At 45.3% G+C, this 20,925-nt stretch overlaps 3 protein-coding genes and 1 non-coding gene across 5 annotated transcripts; 3 read left to right on the forward strand and 1 right to left on the reverse strand.

The window, feature by feature from the left end:
• The first annotated feature begins 1,579 nt into the window (after positions 1–1,579).
• On the forward strand, positions 1,580–4,271 carry LOC100841940 (rhomboid-like protein 11, chloroplastic). Its single transcript, XM_003568681.4, has 7 exons — positions 1,580–1,846; positions 1,951–2,069; positions 2,467–2,552; positions 2,753–2,793; positions 2,872–3,038; positions 3,140–3,202; positions 3,849–4,271. The coding sequence occupies exons 1-7, from the start codon at positions 1,669–1,671 to the stop codon at positions 4,032–4,034; spliced, it is 840 nt and encodes a 279-aa protein (XP_003568729.1). The 5' UTR covers positions 1,580–1,668; the 3' UTR covers positions 4,035–4,271.
• A 3,785-nt stretch (positions 4,272–8,056) lies between these two features.
• On the reverse strand, positions 8,057–9,655 carry LOC100827366 (protein PHYTOCHROME KINASE SUBSTRATE 4). The gene has a single exon (XM_014898347.2). It carries the CDS (start codon positions 9,530–9,532, stop codon positions 8,321–8,323), a length of 1,212 nt encoding a protein of 403 aa, XP_014753833.1. The 5' UTR covers positions 9,533–9,655; the 3' UTR covers positions 8,057–8,320.
• Positions 9,656–14,874: 5,219 nt separating this feature from the next.
• Positions 14,875–15,934, forward strand: LOC100827666 (major pollen allergen Lol p 11). 2 transcript variants are annotated; one of them, XM_003566370.4, is made up of 3 exons: positions 14,875–14,956; positions 15,057–15,251; positions 15,341–15,934. In XM_003566370.4, exons 2-3 carry the CDS (start codon positions 15,086–15,088, stop codon positions 15,682–15,684), a joined length of 510 nt encoding a protein of 169 aa, XP_003566418.1. In that variant the 5' UTR covers positions 14,875–14,956; positions 15,057–15,085; the 3' UTR covers positions 15,685–15,934. The 2 variants fall into 2 exon arrangements, with proteins under 2 accessions (XP_003566418.1, XP_024314360.1); XM_024458592.1 differs by lacking the exon at positions 14,875–14,956 and having other exon boundaries at positions 14,972–15,251.
• Positions 15,935–17,514: 1,580 nt separating this feature from the next.
• TRNAQ-CUG lies at positions 17,515–17,586 on the forward strand. Its single transcript has one exon. It is a non-coding gene; the product is annotated as a tRNA-Gln (tRNA).
• The last annotated feature ends 3,339 nt before the right edge of the window (positions 17,587–20,925 follow it).

Below are 20,925 nucleotides of genomic sequence, written 5' to 3' on the forward strand. Positions count from 1 at the left end.
GTAATTTTTAGATTTTGTCTTAAGTCAAAAATATTAAAATTTGACTGATTTTATTGCAAAAAGTAACAACTTTATACATTAAATCAGTATCATTAGAGATCTGTTTTGAAATGTGGTTTCACAATTTACTGATTTGATATCACATGTGGTACTACCCTTTCAACAAACATGGTCCAATCTAATTTATTTTTTTGACTTAGGACAAAACATAGAAATACACTTATTCATGGACCAAAAGAGTATTGTGGTCTTGTTTAATGCACATACCTCCATCTGTTTTTTTTACAAAGAACTACCTCCATCCCAATAAAAAGGTACTACCTCCATCTAGGTTGTGGGAAGCGCGTGAAATTTTATGTCAAATTTTGATCAACAGTTTGACTAGTTGGACAAGGTTATTGTGACAGTAAAGTAATATCATTAGCTTCATATTGAAGTAACTACCTCCTTTTCTAAGTTGGTAGATTTTTTTGATAAATTTGAATAAACTTTAAGAGATTTGACTTGAAAGAAAGTTAGAACATGTTATATTGAGGAATGAGATGAGTATTTTTTTTAACAGCATAGTTTTAATGCACAAAAACCAAATATCGTATGCATGTTGGTCAGAGTTTGACATAAATTTTTGTGCATGTCCTACAAACCTGGATGAAGGGAGTAGAATTCAACGTGTCAAATTGCTATTTTTGATGGTTAGTTGCTGCTTGCGATGATAAAAAAAGTCTATGGAGAAGATGACTATTTCACATGAAACGCTTCCTTGGATCCCTCCACCTCCACCCATGCACGTATCTCAAATCACCTGTCACTTCTCCTGTATCAAATTTAGATCACTAAGATTTCTTCAAGTTTCATCAAGATTACACAAATAACATTTTTTGTTAAGATATTGATTCATTAAATTTTTATTTTGGTTTCTTTAAGGTTTCAGAAAAGAAACTTTTGTTAAGGTTTCGTTCCAATTTCATGTAGTTTTCCTAAAAATTTCAAACTTATAAAGAGAGAACGGTAATATTTTCGTCTCCTGGAGCAAACACACCTCTGATAAGAAAAGCAGTGTTTTTGCGGTTGCGCCACGTGTCTTCATGCTCCTGTCGCACCCGGTATGACAACTTTAGTTCGAGGCAACAACATTTAGTTCCGCAGCAGTAGCAACTTTCGTTTGTTGCGGTGACCGCTCGTAGTGCTTGGCGCTGATAATTTTCTCACACGACAACTATAATTTTTGCTTTGCTACGACATGATTAGGAAGCAATCGTTAGCACCATGTGCATCCTGTCGTACTAATTGTTTTCGTTACTCCCTCGGTTAAATCCTTTTGAAAGACTCATTAAAATTAGGCAAGACGGTAACCGATCCGGCCTCCATGTATTAACATGTACTCCAGTTGATACAAAATCAGAACCACAAATAAATACTTCAAACATAAATAAACCAAAATCCATAGCACTCCTATGTCACGTGAATTGCACGCTGGTTATCATCAAATCGAAGATTCACCATCTATGTCCTTAACCTCCATCACACGGCTGGAACAAAACAGCTGTTGGAGAAATACCTTCCGCTGGCACCGGGAGTCCGGGACCCTGCGTGCTAATAAATCCCCCGTCCCTCCCAAAAGCTTCATCCATCAGGAGGGGAAGAGACGAAAAAAGGGTAACACAAGCCATGGCGCAGCAGCTGCTGCTCCTCCTACCGGCGCCTTCCAGAAACTTCTCGAAGCCCGTCCCTTCCCCCTCCCCCCTACTATGGAACCATATACCCCCAATCTCCCTCAACCGCCGAGTAGTCACGTGCGTCGCCGCCGCCCGCCGCGACCTGCTCCGCTGTGGAATGCGGCGCTCAGGTGAGCCGTCCTCTTCTTCTTCTTCTTGCCAGTAAGCAATGGGCGGATTGCGGCAATTTGTGTTTTCTTGAGTGATATGGCTTTGCCTATGCTCTCGTGATCAGACTTGGTGTCGGAGTTGGAGCTCGCGAAGGGCAGGCAGCGGCAGGGTGGTCGTGCAAATGCAATATTCTGGATCTTGCTCATTAATTTTGGTCTCTATGTTGCTGACCACTTTTTACAGGTACTGTTACAATCTTTTGGTTATCTCTCGATATGCATAAATCAATTTAGACGATGGAGTGTCTCTGTAAACCAAGCGAGGGGAAATGTAGTGTCAAGTGTCAAGTTTTGTCGAATTTATGTCCTAAAAGAGTTCCTGAATTATGTTGTTATATATTCCATCCTATGTCAACCAAATTGTCCATTACTTTTTACAGATTGTATCATTGCAACTTGCAAGCAAAACCAGAAGAAAACATCAATTAAGGAAAACATAGAAAATGTTGTGAACTTCCGATGACAATTTGGATATAGATCCCAACCAGCATAGGCGTGTGTCTATTATTTCTATTCTCGTCCCAGGATATATTTTTAATCTCCATTTTTAATTGTTGGTTTCTGTTTCCTTTGGATTTCAGATCCGGCAGATAAAGGCACTGTACCTGTACCATGCTTACCCCAGTTGGTATCAGTTTGTGACATCAACTTTTTGCCATGCTAACTGGTTAGATTAACTTGCTGTGTCTTTTCACTTGTATTTATGCTTCTTTAAATTTTAGTCTTGCTCTGTAAATACAAAATAATGGTGATCAAACTATTCTACATTTCTACTGATATTAGTGATATCAGAAGCTGTACCTTGTTTTACTTCCTTTCAGGAGAATGTACCATATTTACTTATCAGTTGTATGTGATCCATTACAGGAATCATCTCTCAAGCAATCTGTTTTTTGTGTACATTTTTGGTGAGAATTGAAACCAATAGTAATCATGATGCTTTTATTCAGCTAAAGAATATGCCTAGTCCTGATCTAATTATGCAGGAAAGCTTGTTGAGGAGGAAGAAGGTAACTTTGCTTTATGGATGTCATATATTTTAACCGGCGCTGGGGCAAACTTGATTTCATGGTTAGTTCTTCCGACGTCCTCTGTGTCACTTGGAGCATCAGGGGCTGTTTTTGGCCTTTTCACAATTAGTGTTCTAGTAAAGGTGATTATTCCTAATCTTCGTCTGTCCCAGAATATTTCCTGGATGAGCAGCCATCTCATTTAGTTATTTCCAAAAAAAATTCTGCTCCATTGTTGCAACAGATGTCCTGGGACTGGAGAAAGATTCTTGAGGTTCTTATCCTTGGTCAATTTGTTGTTGACAAAGTAAGTTACAACACTATTCTGTGGTAAATCTACTATTTTGTTGCCTGACTAAGCATTTGGTTAGTGAAACATATCATATTGCAGAGATGAAATAAATACATCTGCAGGTAGGATGTTCAGTTGTTCACTGCATTCAACCCATACTTAAGAAATTGTAGTTCCTTTCCCCCTGAAAGAGGCAATGCCATCTACTAGACCTAGTCACAGCCTCATGAGTCATGAGGTCATTACTAGTTTTGGAGGAGAAAACATTCAGGATTGAATTGCTTTTCCACTCATCATAACAATAACTGTACTCGGGTCATGCCAATGGAATGTGAAACTAGCCGAGAAGAGCGGTGGGGTCACCTCCATTCTGTTGGTGCCAGCTTCTATAAATAAACAACCATAACTGATTCATGAAAGGATTTGCGGCAGGCTTTTGGTGTCAATTGACCTTGTTGATCCAGCCTTATTCACCCAATGGTCGATGATAGTTCATATGCATTTTTTAATCACTGAAGTCTTCACAATGATGTATCTTTTAGAACTTCCTGCGTTGTAAACAGCATGTGTAGTCACCAGAGAATTCTCTTTTGCTGTTCTGCTATTATTTTGAACCAAACAGGAATCGTTGATTAACCCAGTTTGGCTCTTACCCTCACAGGTTATGGAAGCAGCACGTGCAACCACTGTAACAGGCGCCGCAGTGCAAGTAAATAACATTGCACATCTATCAGGTGCTCTGATCGGGGCTGCATTAGTGGTCCTGATCAATAGAATACCCTTATCATCCAATGACGATAGTCCAAAGACTGCAAAAGATAGCAAGGACAAAAGGGGTTCATTTTAGCTAACGGCGATCCTAACAGAATATATGATTCTTAACTATTGTTTTCTTGATATGTAGTTCTGATTTCAGTTAGGAAAAAAGACATTCCATAGAAGCTTTACTGGGCATAATCACACTTGTAAGGTTCATTGTGTGTAAGGTGATGGACAACTAAATTTCTGAACTAAATTTGCTCTGGTCATCATCACACTTGTTAGGACAGGGGGCAAACTCCTGGAATACCGCGTATACTTGTTATATTCTTTGCCTCTCCTGCCTTCTTTCAGGGTCCTTGTCAATCAGTCAGGAATAAAATGCATTAGAGGTTACACATGCATTGGAGGTAACTAAACATAAAAGGCTTGATCACTTTGGTGCTGCAGTTTGGGTACGTCAATTTTAGTGTCACTCGTGTATGTAAAGGAGCTCCCCCGACCCCCGTTCCGTTCTTTTCCCCACCCTCCTCCCTATATGGTCATTTTTGCAAATTTTGTAGATATCTACGTGTCGGTCAAACAGGTCGACGTCTGCCATGTCAGTCATACTTATGCTAACTAAGATAACGAACATGTATAAACCCCTTTGAGGCTTTGAATAGATGAATGACCGTAGATTGACGTATACAAACTACAGTGACAAAAATGAACCGACCTCTCTCAAGTTGCATTTTACTTATTACTTATCAGTCAATGTAATCGCAATGAGCTGTCAGAATTTGGGGTATGACGTGGGCTTTGGCCGAAAGTTCAATCTCTAATTAAATTCTTAAGAATCTCAAATGCCCATGTACCATGTGGACGAGGAGAGTGGAAATAGTCTTACCTTGCGCTAGTTTGGAGTCACACCAATGTTGGTATCCCATCTATTAGCTAGAGAACTAAGGGATATTCCCACGCGCGATCCTCCGCCGCTCGCCACGCCCAATCAAGTTCGAGTTTGAGTCGGTCGGCCAGTTCGGGTTCATTATCATATCCTGACGAGGTTTAGTTCATCCCGAACGCCGGCATGCACCGAAGAACGGGAGAGCAGATCTTTGTAACCTTTCGTCTTTGGGATCATGTACGAAAGAAGACGAATAAGGTTTTCGAAAATCGCTCTGCGTGGCTACTTCCTTCACCACATGTTGTCTAGCGTACAAGTTGGACGGTGCTACTCACCGCCGTCTTCGTTGTCAGCAGCTTCATCAATTCAAGGCAGCATCAACCACGGCCTCTTATTCAAACCAACAGTACGTGAACTGTGATCTAACCTGATGTTTAATTATGTTCAGTGAATTCATGCTACAGTTCATTGTGCCGTTGAATACTTCTAATATGTTTGAGATGCATATCTAGTTGTTACTGTACTCATGATTTATATTTTGGAATTAATTGTTACTTTGTTAATCGTGAAATTGTATTCCAACATGAGCAACGAGCCAACAAACACAGTGGAAGCACACAAATGGAGTTATCTATCTGGCTGGCAGGACCACAGGAGTTGGCCATTAGGCTTGTGGTCGCTCGTACTACAACCGGCCAAGGTTCTAAATAGATCTATAGCTGTGCTATAAGTATTTCTTGGCCCCAAACAATAAGCCACACGCCAATGTTTTGCTATACTAGTTTTGCATACTTCCTCAGTTACATCTTAATTGTTGCTGATGGAAACCGATTTAAAACGAACACCGAGGCAAAATAACGGTTAACCGAATTATCGTTACCTGAATTTCGGTGGGCATTTCTCATTAACCGAATTAGTGAAAAACAAAAAAACCAAACCGTATTATCGGTTAAAACTGAAGCCCACCCCTAGTGCCCACCATACATAGGAGGGTGCCGGCTTCGCGACCAATATGAGTTAGCATCAGCCAACGTTACAGTACATGGTTTCATAACGTTCAAAGTTAGCAGGCCAGAAATATAACTAAGGTTAAACAAAGACCATTTATGAAACTTGCCCATATTTTTCATCGAGTAAAGTATGTTTTAAATTTGAGCCTGTAGAGATGGCCGAAATCAAACTTTTACCTTCTAACCCCTGAAATCAGTAATGACCTTAAGAACGTACACAAACAGGGATTGTTGACTAACTCTTGTCAACAAAATCTTAAAATCTGTTTAAAACCTTGATCTTGTAAAGCCGGTCGAAATGAAACCGCCACCTCATTTCTAAATCAGCACGCTGGCTCTACTATTCACAGTCATTAGTGATTTCAAAAACGTATAACCGACGTGGCCACGGTCAAGCATGGGATCATTGACTAACTGTTGCCACGTGTACTTTGTGCGGTGGGAAAATTACAAGATTGCCATTTTAGTTTGATGGTTTAGACTTCTGGTTAGTTTAATTATGCACAAATGACTTATATTTCAAGTGCAATCTAGATCTCTCCGGTTTATTATGGACCCCTCCAAGATGTTGAATGTGAGATTTCGTGTTTCAACATTACCTATTCGAATAGTCACCGCACTTTTTTATATCAATTGGGCCTACCATTGCGAGCGTGGAAATATGAGTTAATATCATCCAACATTACTAGGCTTGATGATGTCCACATCCACAATCCGGAATTGCAAAACTTCTTGTGAGCAATATAGACCGGGAATAGTAAACTCGGGTGCTGATTTTTCAATTTCGGCCGGCTCTTTACTCTTACTAGATGATACCTCGCGCGTTGCGGCGGGACTTTATGTCTTTTAATCTTTTACGACATATTTAAAGAGATACGTGCATTGCAAAGAAAAAAACAAATAAGAATCAATTGAGAACCGAGTAGAAGATTATAAACATTTAAATGTTGGATTTTTTAAAGAAAAATAAATTAACAATACACACAAAATATAGAACAAAAGGAAATAGTTGTATCATGTCTTTTTTACACCTTCTTCCACTCATACCTGATTCTCTGGACGTACTTCTTCCACTCGTACCCTTCCCGGGCATCACCAGCTGACTGCTGCTTGCTGCCTCCGCCACCTGCTGATCCTCCTTGTCGCCATGACCAGCTCCCTCGCCAACTCCTTCGCTACCAGGACATTAATTAAGGAGCAAACCCATGAAGGACAGATTAATCGATCGTCTCATCAGCGCCTACACTCTAAATTATATAAGTATAAAAGATCAGCTTGCTAGCCTAGGAATGATGCAAAGAACCGGACAATTTATAGCCAGTTAACTCTATAGTTCAATCTATAGACGTCCATGCCGGCGGTGTCGCAGATCGATCTCCCACATTCCCCTCTCCCCCTGTCTCCCTCCCGTTTCCTTTGGACGGCCCCTCTTCTCCCCTCCCCCCCACCACGAGGCCAACGCCCCTGCTGCTGGGGAATCTGGCGGCGGTGTCCCTCCACTGGAGAGGCGTCTCTAGAGGCGGGGCGCAACGGGGCTCCGACACCGTCATCTCTACAAAGATTTAGAGGAGAAACTTTTAATACGGTAATGAGGGAGGAGTGGCAAGGACTCAAAGTGACACACTCGAATTCGTCTTTTATAGGCTGAGCAGGGAGATCGAGGGGCAGATGCCGATGGCCGGCATTCAGGGCGCGTTGTTGGAATCGGAAGATGAAGAGGAAAAACGGAAGATTTATGAGCATAATATATTTGCGAGGAGATGGTGATTAATATCCCAAATTACTTCGGATAGAAACAGTCGGAATTGAGAGAATCAAAGAAAGCTTAACCGGCGGCCGGCTGTGGAAGAACGACCGAAAGGGAGAAGGAAGACGACCAGACACACGCTGGGCTGGGTGGCTCAGCCGAGAGATGGGCCAGGAGAAAGAGGGTGCGGCCCAAGGAAAACAGGAGGAGCAAACAAGGGAATGGGCGGCTGCAGGAGCGCAGGACGGGATCCAGAGTGGTCACGGCCTCACGGAAGAGCGACTCCTTCGGCTGGGGGAAAGGGTGACGCGGACGCACTAGAATGCAGGAAAATCAGACAGTGGGTTGTCCCGGTTTAGATATAGAGGAATCATCTACTTCTACTACTCTATTTTTCTGCTTTTTCACTCGAGTACAAGACACCAACATTTCTAACGGCGTGCAGATAAGCATCACAAATGGAATTCCACATAGCGGTCAGAAATTCGTCTTTTCAATTATCGTGACATGTTGCGTTTATTTAGGAACCGAGAGAGTAATTCTGTACAGAGACGACGACGGCTTTAAAGAACACCGTCCACAAAGCATCCCTGTCACAGTTTTAATGTCTCGTTACTGAAAAGAAAAATAATTCATCACACGAAAAACAGACACCCACAGATCCATATGCATGCATCAGGTCCACACCTCACCGGCCGCAAAGCTCCAAAGCCTCGAGTCGAGCCCACCTACCGGCGGCTCCTCACGTCCGGGAATGGGCCGCCGCTCACCCTCGGCACCGGCGAAGGCTCGACGACCTCCGGCCGGTAAGCCCAAGCCCGAGGCGGGCCGACTGTGTCGACGGCCCTCTTGGACATACAGCTTGCCAGCAGGCCGCCGCTGCCGTTATTCCGGCTCCTCCGTTTGATCGTCTTGATCCCCCGGAACGCCTCGCCGTGGCCGCCGTCGTCGTTGAAGTAGTAGTAGCAGCCCGATGCTGCGCTGGAGAAGTTGCCGGCCGACGCCGGACCCTCCGCGGTGACCACGCTCCACACCACGCTCGCCTCGCTCGGTGGGTACATGCACCCCAGCTCACTGGGCGCCGCGGCGTCTTCTTCGTCGGCGCCGGAGCCCCGCGGAGGGCTTCTACACGCGCTGGCCCGCGTAGTATTGCTGCCTTTTCCCGCGACGATTGTAAAGGCAGAGCTTTCGTTTGCCGATGATGCCAGCCGGCTGCTCCCTTGGCCTGCTGCTGCCGGTGCCGGGTGAAGAGATTCCAGAAATTCTCGCCGCGGCCGCTCCGCGTACGACGATGCGTTGGGCGGCGCGGGATTGAGCATCCGCGGCATGGATGATAATTCGCCGGAGTTGGCTGCGGCCGGGCAATGAGCAGATTCCGCGAGCAGCACTGGATTTGGCGTTGCATCCGCTTCTGTTCTACGGCCTTTCGTGTCACCAAGAACAAAGCCGGCCTCGACTTCTTCATCGTCGGCGCTCACCGACTCCTGGCCGTCGCCGGCGCAGGCGCACCCGCACCCTGCCATGCCGAGAAGCCAACGCCACAGGTGAGACGAGGACGAGGGCGGGGGCTTTCTCCCTATCTGCTCACTCCCCGTCATGGAAGAAGAATCCGGCTTCTGCTTCTCCTCAACGGCTGCGGCAGCGGCGGCGACCACTGGAGGACGGCCGTTGGGAAGAAGCGCGGAGCGGCTGTTCCAGCTGGCCTCCGAAGAGCTGGTGGCGGCCGTAGGCGTCGGAGCGGACCCACCACCATCTTGCTGCCACGTACTCCTGAGCACGGTCGAGAACGCTGACGACGAGCGGTCGCACCACAGGACGTCGTCCTCGGCGCCGTTGAAGTAGCGCTCGGCGGTGAAGACGCCCAGCTCCTCGGGCTCCTCGTCACGCCAGCCGCCGCTGCTTTGCCACGGCGGGGGCGCTGCTGGTTTGTAACCGTCCATGCTCTCTGCTGGTCACGAATTGATATGTCACGGGGGTGTGTGGTCGCTGGAGTAAGCTTGCCCGGATTTATGATCCTCTTGACGTGTCAACAACATGCCTTTGGTACCACACAAGGACGAGGCCAAAGGGAAAGGGAGTGACCTGGAACGAAACGTGGACTATATGAAAACAGTTTTGCTATTCTTCGGTTGCCCGACAAATTGTCCTTCGAAAATTATGACGCACGCATGTTCGCGTGCTGGCTTCTCCGCGCGGAATTGACTCACGTATCTCTCGAGTGCATCTACTGCTGGGCTGGCTCCTGCAGGTGGTTAGGTTCATGCATGCATGCATTTTTCCTACTGCCACGTATTGCCCATGCTAGCTCCCGCTGCATCTGCGCGGATGGTGTGTGCTAGCGTTTAGGTGCTGATGCTTAGCTAGGTGGCTAGGTGCATGCATGCATTGTTTTCTTTTTTCTTTCTTTTTCTACAGAAATTGTAACGACAAACATGTTTGCGCTCTCGTGGTCTCGTTCCGCCTTGCTGTCGTGTCCGTCCATGGTGCCCTCATCGCCGCGCACTATGCCCGCTTCCTCGCGCCGCCGCCCTGAGCCGTGCCCGCCGCCTCGTGTGGCCCGGTCGCCCCCGTGCGCCATCCCCGCTACCATGTGCCGCCCCAGCCTGCGCTGCACCCGCATCTGCACGCCTCTCCCGGCGCCTCCACGAGCCGTACCTGTCGCTACCGCGGCAAACGTCGTGTCGTGGCTGCTTGCTCATTCTGCCTGCCGGTAGCAGGGGGCGAAAGAACTCTCCTTGCTCACAAGAACATAATCGATTTGTCAGCGCCGTAGCTAGCTGCTTTATTTTTGTTCTGGGACCAATCAGGCTGCTTGTCCGCAAATCGTAATCGAGAGGTGAATTCAGCGGTGATGTCTCTGCCGCAAGGCTTGCATGAGGGAGGAGCCCCGGCAAGATTCAGTGTTATGACGACGAAATCGAGCGGTGGGTGCTAGATTTTGATCAAAACGGACATACATACAATGGTTAAATGTGTCCATTAGGGTGTGGCAGTTTGTGTTCAACAGAGATGACAATTTATCTGTATTATGCATGGCAATTCATGTTCATCAGAGGTGGCAATTTGTCTACATTAGAGGTGGCAATTTGTGTTCATCGGAGGTGCCAACGAGTGTACATTAAGGATGGCAATGAGTGTGCGTTAGGGTGGCAATTTGTGTACATCTGAGGCTGGCAATTTGTGTGCATTAGGAGTGCTAATTTATGTGCATTGGGGAAAACAAAGATATATATTTGCGTGTGTCGTTTCAAATGAATGTGGTAACTTAATTTGGAGTGAAGGAAATGTGGGATGCAATGGTGGATGCTAGATTTTAACCGAAATGGATGGACGTACATGGTTATGTGTGTTCATTAGAGGGTAGCAATCTGTGTTCATTAGGGTGTGGCAATTTGTGTGTACTGGTGGCAATTGTGTTCATTAGATGGTGACAAATTATGTGTATTAAGAGTGCAGTTTGTGTTCACTAGGGGTGGCAATTTCTGTGCATTAAAGTGTCAATTTGTGTGCATTAAGGGTGGCAATTTGTGTTCATTTGAGAGTGCAAATTTTTGTTCATTAGGGTGGCAATTTTTATTTATTAGAGGTTGACAATTTGTGTGCATTAGGTGTGGCAATTTGCATGCAGTAAGAGAGACATGTAGATAAGGTTTAAGTGAGATCATTTTAAATGCAGATGGTATCTTAATTTGGAGTTGAGGAGACGCAGGATGCGGTGGTGCGTGGTTGATTTTTTACCAAAATATATGTGCATTGTTATTGTGTTCATTTGAGAGTGCAAATTATATTCATTAGGGATGATAATTTGTGTGTATCAGGGGCAGCAAAGAGATAGGGTTTGTGTGAGATAGGCCGAGTTGACGCGGATTAACTGGCACCGTCATGCGTTGTGCCTATAACGCAACCGTCGCACGATATTGCAACTTTATATGTTGGAGATGGGTAACTTTACATATTACATGGTGGCAACTTTATATACGTAGCTTGACAACTTTTAATATGATATTTTTTTTGGGTCGAAACATATCAACATGAGATCTTGTTTTGAAAATCTAATCGAAACAAAATTAAACACGAAGACGGATCTTAAATCGAATGTTCGGTTTGAGAGATATAACGTTTTAAAATTACATTTGACAAAATAAGACGTGCGTGTTCATACGCATGGGCAGCTGAGCTACTGCAGCTGGCGTGCTTGCCTCTGCTTCTAGCGACTTGCATGCATGGTGCGTACGCGCGGATGAGTTAACGCAAGCACGTTCGCACGTTATTCCAGCCCATTATCATTTGCAAGTGAGTAAAGTTATTTAGAAACGCGCCCCCGAGGCGACAACTTCAACGGGTTTTTTCTTTTCTTTTCAAAATGCCTTTGGTGCTTAAAAGTTTGAGTAAAATGTAACCACGTTAATAATTCTTTTGTAAAGGTGTCAAGTTAGTCCTAAATATTTGTAAATGCATATTTGGCTCTTAAAACTTTGATTAGTTGTTCATAGTGGATTCCAAGTGTGTACGTCCGCGTCTAATCAGGTGATGTGGTTGTTTGGCCAACACCATGTCAGCTTTGGCCCAACCATGGGGTATCACGGCCCTTTGAACGGTAAACTTGCAAAATACCCTCTGCTTCTCTGTTCTTCCCCACCCGCAGTCCCTCCCTCTCTCCGCTCCCCTTCTCAACCCTAGCTGGCGGCACCGATCTAGAAGAACCGGTGATCTCGACGGCGATGACGGGAGAGAGAAGAAGACTGTAGCGGTCCGCGTCGTCTGCCTCCTCTAAGTTGCCTCAGCTTCAACAGTGATCTGGTGAAGGGAGAGGGACAGACCGCGGGTGGGAAAGAAGAATGAGGCAGGGGGTATATGCAAAATTGCATTTCAGCATGTTACCCGACAGGTGGGCCCATGCCTACGTGGCGTTGGTCAAACCGCCAAATCACCCGGTAAGATGTGGAGATATACACTTAGGACCTGGCACCTTTAGTACCGAAACGTGCATTTTCAAAGTTTACGGACTAACCTGGCACCTTTAAAATAGAATTAGGACCTCCGGTTCACTTTACTCTAATTTTTTTTGAGGCATTTTATACCTCTTGGAGGCATTTTAGAAAAATGCCTTGATGTAAAAAGTTTTTGAGGCATTCTCTGAAAATTGCATTCATAGCATTGTTTTTAGGCATTTTCTTAAAATTGCCTTCATAGCATTGTTTCTTTAGGCATTCTTAAGATCAATGGTTCAGGTTTTAACAGAAGAAATTTATTTGGGTGTTAAAACATGTTTTTGGACCTTGTATAATTAATAAAAATCTTAGTCAAAAACATAATGCACGGATTTTTTTTGGAAACGGAGGCATGCAAAGATTTACCTCATTTTGTTGAATAAGTAGGAGTAAAAAGTACATGAGGGAAAAACGCAAAAAAGCGGGTACAAACACAACTACTCTCACGGCATGATCGAATTCAAATGCTTTGCCTCGACAGAGGCCCAGGAGGAAGCCTCGGTTTTAATCATGTTGATGATGATGGCGGTCATAGTGGGGACGTTACGAAAGACTGGCATTCTGCTCATTCCAAAGCTCCCATGACACAAGGATGACAAGAGAAGTAGTGGCCTTCCTACGATGCCCCTGGAGATTAAGCATTGAGGACCACCGTTCCTTTGTGGAACGGAAGTCCTCCCAATGATCTTGGTTTTTGTCCACAACAGCCAAGATATGATAGAGAACGAAACGCGAGGCGAGAAACGACACTTGAATAGAAGATGTGCAACGGACTCCGGCTCTCTTTTGCAAAGCCGACAAAGGCTGCAGTTTGGCCACTCTCTCCGTTGTAGTCGGTCAGCTGTCCACACCATATTTTTGATCATGCGAAGAATTTGCATTTAGGGAGAGTCTAGTTTTTCCAAACAGTCGCCTGCATGGTGGACACGGTGGCTCGACAAGCAGACGCCGGATGACATCTCATGCATGGAACCACCGTGGGGATGAATATTTCCCTAGAGGGAAAAAAAATCCTGCAAGTATAGGACGGTGACACCCGTATGCTCGTGTCAGTTTTACAAATCTAACCATCGCTCCATAGGGCCACCGGTGGATCCATAGGGTAGCCAGAGTGGTCCATGTACCACCCTAAAAATACAACCCGTATACATATACACTAGTGTATCTTAAACCCATCAAGAAAAGAAAAATTAGCCCATGCAAATAGCCCATCTCTCCGGCCAGTTCTCGTTTTCATTTTGTTGTGTAGTGTACACATCACCACATCGGAGCGGGTCTTGTAGCAGCCAAGCGATCGATCACGAGCAATTAGCATCGTCCTGTGCAGATGAGCACGAGCAGCTAACATCGCATCGTATTTCTCACTATTGCGGACGGCGAACATACGAACATACTTTGCGTCACCGTGAGCACGCGACGGGGCATCAACTTACACGGAGCCGGCGACATTTTTCTCGGCCTTTCATTGAATCGAATTAAGGTTTGCTCGTTGATCAAATTGAACTTATCGCAAAATTGTTCCAATGCCATTTTTTTCTCTTCCCAATTCAATACGACTAGTATGTTTGAGGTGAAAAATTGCTGGTTATAATTTATATTGGGATAAAAGTTTATACATTGGACCACCCTGTCTCGAAAACCTAGATCCGTCACTGCGTAGGGCCTCATGACACAACCATTTGTTGACTTGAAAATAGACATAATGACATGAAAACATGCGAAACCTTAATAAAAGATTATGTCATTACAATAGGTATCAAGTTTTTTTATAAAAAAAACATATCTACTGAACTATAAGAGTTGTATTTACCGAATGCTTAGAGCATCTCCACTTGTTTTCCCCGGAAATCGTCCTGCGCATGGCTATATGGGGGGCACCAGTGCAAGCAATTATTCGTTTGGGGTGGAGCGGGAACACAGCCGCGCCCCAAACGTCGGGCCCCCGAATTTGGTTTGTCTTGCCGACAGTGGTGGCCCTTGGTGGCCCTCGCAGCTTTTTAGCTTCAGCCGACGTCCCTGCTAGCCCCCCTGTGAGTAGGAAGTGGCTTGAGGTGCCGGCTAAATTTTTGGACCGCGTCAGCTACTTTTTGAATTTAGTGGGGTGGACGCTGGTTGGGTTTTTCAGCCCCAGCGCCCTATTTGACATTTGGGGGCCGGCTGGAGCTGCAGCAGGGCCACCGCCGCCCGGCATCCTTCGCTTTGTTTGTTTTGGTCGTTGCGAGCTGTTCGGTCTCACGGATGCACAGGCATCATGCATGGTCATTTGGTCAACAGTCAAAAACACTTGGCGACGCCACTCCTACTCGCTGTATAGACAAGACAATTAAAGTTTGAGCTCTTCCTGTGCCGGAAACCACGCACCACCTCTCACAGGTAATGAAGATCATCACGGGTCTGTCCTGATGAACACCCCATCACACGACATAGTTTAAATCTTCTAAGGTCCGATAGCTGAGCAGTTTGTTTGATACAGGAGAGTGTATTTGTGCGTCCGTGTCGACGATGAGGCAGCTCTATCACCTGGCCGCACTGCTTCTGGCCGCCTCGGCCCTCGCCGCCGGAGCCAACGCCCAGGGCTACAGCAAGCCGGGCTTCCTCGTTACCGGCCGCGTCTACTGCGACACCTGCCGCGCCGGGTTCGAAACCAACGCCTCCCACAGCATCCCAGGTATGCAAAAATATTCGAATTGAAGCTTCTCCGATCCCGTGCAATCCCGTTTGTTTCTCATCGGTTAATTGTGCGTGGACATGGCGCAGGGGCTGTGGTGCAGATGGAGTGCAGGCACTTCGAGACGAACGAGCTGCACCACAAGGCGGAGGCGACGACGGACGCGCAGGGTTGGTACAAGATGGAGGTCGGGGAAGACCACCAGGAGGAGATCTGCGAGGTGGCGCTGCTGCGGAGCCCCGAGAAGGACTGCGCCGAGATCGAGAAATCACGGGACCGCTGCCGGGTGCCGCTCACCCGGAACAACGGCATCAAGCAGAGCGGGGTCCGGTACGCCAACCCCATCGCGTTCTTCCGCAAGGAGCCCCTCGCCAACTGCGGCGACGTCCTCCGCAAGTACGACCTCTACGACGAGACCTCCGAGAACTCGTGATCCATGTTTTTTTCTTTTTCCTTCTTCTGCTTTCTTCTTCTTCTTGTACGGTTGTACCTCGTGTTGTTGATTTTTGCTGTCTTTTTTGTTTGGACGGAATTCATTTGCTGTTAGTTTCGCATGGCTAGATTTGTTACGCATTGTTGTATAGCTATGTTTTGATGTATTTTATTCGATTTTGAGATGTCAGAATGCTGGAATTAACATTTGAAACTATCGAAACCTTCAGGTAAAGAAATTTCTGCAAACATTTGACCAAAGTTTACTTCATCAGCATGTGACTTGTGTGATTAAAGGGTCGGTCAAAAAAAACAATATACGCCTTATTTTTAGGAACGCAGGGAGAATTATTTTTCCAGCCAGGGCCCTCTTGATTTCAGTGCTAAAATTATCTCGTCGGGAGGCTGCCGGCCAGGGCTCTCTCGATTTCAGTGGTTGACAGCATCGTCAACCACGAATGGATGATGGCGCTAGGGTCTGACTTGACCTTCCAGGGACTTGCTCATTTTCTATTGGTTTGGGACTTTGTCACGAGGTAACCCTATATAAAAGCGGAAGAAGGTTTCATGTGGAAGTGGAGTAGTGCGGGCCAATATTCTACTTCCTCGGCATATGCGACTTTCTTTAGGGAAAGGAAAATATGGGGGGATCAAGGGCACCAAGCAAATGCAAATTTGTTATGTGGTTGTCTCTGAAGAATCGTTGTTGGACCGCGGGTAGATTGAACAAGCATGGCGCGCCGCATCTTGCTCATTGTCCCTTGTGGCCTTGTGTGACCAGGAAAAGGAGAGCATCTCAAACCTTTGATCAGGTGTGTTGTTGCCACACAGGTCTTGGCCATTGTCCTGGGCCTTTAGGGCAAACCTTCGTGGCTTCCAATGGTGCATGACATGCTGGCAGGTTGGTGGATGAGCCTCGGTGCCGATAACAAGAGGGAGTGGCGCAATTCGGATACGTGTGCCATTCTTGTGTGCTGGAGCGCCCGGAAAAACACCATCTTTGATGGAAAGGCGCCATGCGCAAACAACATTCATTCGTAACATTGGGACCGAGGGTTCTTCTTGGAGTTGTGTGGGGCTCTTTAAGGGTAGTGGGTTTTGTACTTTGGCATAGATTGATAGTGAATATCGCGTTGTACTGGCCTACGGGCATGTAACCACATCGCGGTATTTTGTATTCAATATATAATACACCTGTTTTTAAAAGCATTGCTATTATTTTTATTCCGATGTACCTCGTGCCAATTGTTTGTTTAGATGGAACCCACTGGTGTAAAAAGTATTAAGATTAAAACAATTCTTAGGCATGAAGGGCTTGCTGCATTCACGGTAAGTAGATTAATCCATTTGTTCAGTGTTTTTCTCAGATTACAATCGATCGTAGCATGCTCCTATTTCGGTTTTACATATTTTAAATTTGCGAGAGCAGTGCAACATTGAATAGCAGAGCCAAAAGCCAAATGATGAATTTGGCTCCCCTATTTCGCATACACTGTAGTTGTCATAAACTACAATACGGTTTGTTTTGGGTTGCTGTAAGACCAATGAAAGAGAGCACGTTACATTGATAATCATCCAAAACGGCCACGGGTAAGTTACTTCCTGCTCCTGGTCAGAGACATCTTCTATCATCCTTACCTGCGCGAGCTCTGCCGAAATTTTCCTTTTCCTAGTCGAGTGAACCTTCAATGGGATACGGCTGGTGCTTTGTGATGACCTCGACGGTGATAGAAATTTAGAAACCAAACAGTGTTGATTTGTTACGGCCGTGGATAGGATGTTCTACTTACTACTATAATTATAAAAGCTAGCAGAATTATCCAGCAGCAAAGGTCCCATGGTCTAGTGGTTAGGACATTGGACTCTGAATCCAGTAACCCGAGTTCAAGTCTCGGTGGGACCTTTTTGTTTCTATTTTTTTCTCTTCTTTCTGGGATTGATGCTCAGTTCACAATGTAATATTCCCTCCTTCCTATTTTATGTGTTGTTTTTGTTTTCTTTCGGATACCAAGCAAATTTGCATCGTGAGTTACTGTTGCGTCGAAACGACCTCTCCTAATCAATCCCATGCCCCGGTGCCAATCGAACATCAGCGCAGCTCACGGCACACCATGCAAAGCTCATAGCGGAAACTTTAATTAGGTGATTGCTAATACGACACTTATTACGGTAAAAAGGAAAAAAACTAAGACGACAGGTAAAATGGGACGAGAGAGTACTAATTTACTACCGGTAGGAAAGAATATCTATAAGTGTGTTAGTTATTTAATATTTGGTTATTATTAGGGGGATTAATTCTCTACTCCTTTTTGGAGCAAAAAGTTACACGCTCCGCAAGAAGAAATCAGTGGAAAGTGTGTTTCCTCGGTTCATGATAATTTCCTCATATGGCCCAATAAACCATGCATTATCACTTCATCATGGAGAAATAATTGCTTTTGCCAGTCAGCAACCTTGGAATGTTGTTAGATTCGCAAAGGCTTTGTTTTTTCTTCAATGCGCCGCCAAATCCTCTCAAAAGATCTCGTCACATTTTCCTCTTTTGTTAATATAGTATCATTGGCTTGTGGTTATGCTGTTGTTTGGTTGTAGATTGTGTAGTCCATGATGACTTAATGAGAATAACACAGGCTCAGCTCCTACCGAAGCACCTAAGAAAATGCAAACATTTGATGTGGTAGGAGTCACTACTAGTGGTGTTGGTCAAAGAGTTGTCGATGTCCTGCGGAAGAAGGAGCTACCTGTTCGTGTATTGGTATTCCACCTGCTTTCCATTTCGTCAACCATGTCCATTTTATTACATTACATGAACATTTACATTTTCTCTTTTTTCACATCAAAAGAGATTAAATTGCATGCTCATGCAATTTGTTTAATCGTGCCATCGGTGTGCCTTTTATTTTCCAGCAAAAAAAAAGTGTGCTTTTTATTCTCTTTATATTATGTGCGATGCTTTTAACTTGCCAACAATGCGTGCTATTTTGACATAGGATTATGGTCTGACACAACCAAATAATGAATATGTGTATATTTAACACATGTTTAAATTTATATTAGTTGATACAATATGTTGCACGTGCACACTTTTTTTTTGCGGGAAAAAACACTTACTATGTCACATCAAGAGATTAAAGTTAGTAATATCTGAACACTTGTTTTGAAGGAAAAAAAAACTATGAACTTGGTGCTGCAATTTTTTCATGGTTGATGTCATCTTACAAGATTAAAATTACTCCGTACTTAATTTGTTGTCATATAAAAACCAGTTTGACCCCAGCGAAAGGAACATGGAGCCCTGCCTCCGTGGTCGGTGTGGGACTGTGGGAGAGAACGAATGATTAGACGGAGCGGAGTAACGGATATCTTTACTACTCCTTAAGCCACAGTTGGCGTCCGTCCATGCCTCGTACGTCAAATTCGAGCAAATTACCATCGATGCCACCGCGTCCCCGCCTCACTTCCCCGACCCGGAAGAAAAAAAAACTTCACCCGATCCAAACCCCTCCTCCTCACTGAGCCGCCGCCGCCGCCCCTCGTGGAGGCTCGGCCTCCTCTCCCCATTCTCTCTTGCCGCTGCCGCCGCCCCTCGTGAAGGCTCGGCCTCTTCTCCCCCTCCTCCGCCCCTCTCTCCCTCTCTCCATCCTCCAGCGTTCGCTGCCTCTCCCATCCTCCTCGCGCCCCTCTCCGCACTCCTGGCCGAGCTCGTGGCCACCCACCGCCGTGACGTCGTGGAGGCCGAGTCTCCTCTCCCTATCCTCCGACGGCTGCTCGGCCGTGACGTGCGCTGAACCCTCTCTCTTCCCCGTCCGAAATCTCGCGATCGAGGGCACCTTCCCACGGCCGCCACCTTCTCGCCAACCCGTATCACGTCCTCTTTCTCATTTCGTGTGCTCCTCCCCTCCTCCTCGCTGCCCGCTTCCTCCCTTTCGCGATGCCACCAGCCGAGGCGAGGGTGCTCGAGACGTCCGCGATGACGGCGGCTGCCGCCGTCGAAGTGGGAGGCGTCAATATTGTGTGGTAAGGTGAGTTCTCGATTACTGCTTCCCCATCCTCTTGTGTAGAAAAATCTTTGTTTCACTATTCTTTGATAAGTATGTGTGAGTGTGTCTTAATGGTTTCTTCCGTTGGCTCTTTGTAGACTCTAGCTCTTTGTAATCTTTTGTGCTTTATGGAATCCAGTAGAAAATCTGCATCAGGCTGATTTTAACTGATATTTCAATCTGTTTCATGCCTTTTATGTTTGTATTTTCCTGATTGCTAATGGTTCACTAGTGTCAATTCCATCCAGTTATTTAATCGAACAATAGCATCTGTATCATTGTTTTCTCTTTCACTTTTGCTTGTTTTATTAGTCTGTTGAGTCCTATATGTGCTGATGCTAGAGCTTGAAGTAATCTTTAAAAGATGGATTAGTGGTTGATTTGCAGGTAAGACACGAGCCAGAGATGCTGCACTGAATGCCATACAGCCTCTGCTACTGGATATTGGCATTGAAAGAGCAACAGGAATTGTCTGGTCTATCACCGGAGGCTATGATATAACTTTGGTGGAGGTATTCCTTACGTGTTTTTTTTCCTGCATATAAACTACAGTGGGTGTGGGTATACATAGCCACCATCAAAGTTTGTTTCCTGCATGTTAGTGAGAATCGAAAATTGCTGGCTTTCATAGATCCCTGAAAGTTAATACATTTTGATCCGATTGGATATATGTGTGAAGTTATATGTGAACTGAATCCAGTATTATTGATTCACTTTCAGTTGAATGCATCAGCTGAAGTTATATATGATCTTGTTTTTCTTTTTTGAGGGATTATATATGATCTTGTTGATCCTATTACAAATCTGATATTTGGCTCTGTTATAGACCCATCATATGCTGGTCAAGTAAGTTTACAAAGCATTTGGTCAAGTAAGTTGACTTGTCATATGTAATCTCATCTTCTGAATGTACAGCCTGAAATTCTAGGGTTTTTTATTTCCGTGCCTTCGGTTCCTTAGTTCTACTCAATTTTGCCCAAGGCTTAAAACATTGCTCGCTTCTACAATTCGTTCTTTGGCAAATGCTCGCAAATGTCCTCACGGCGGACCTGTTAACGGTCAAGGCCTTTGACCGTTACCTCCTGACGGGTGGGGCCAGGTTAAATCCTGCCGAGTGGGGCCAACCTGGCTACTGACATGTGGGGCTGAAGCAATAGGAAAATGATCCCTTTGACTGTAGAAGAAATGATTAATTTGCAAGT

This window comes from Brachypodium distachyon, chromosome 2, assembly GCF_000005505.3.
Source record: "Brachypodium distachyon strain Bd21 chromosome 2, Brachypodium_distachyon_v3.0, whole genome shotgun sequence".
Lineage (NCBI taxonomy): Eukaryota > Viridiplantae > Streptophyta > Magnoliopsida > Poales > Poaceae > Brachypodium > Brachypodium distachyon.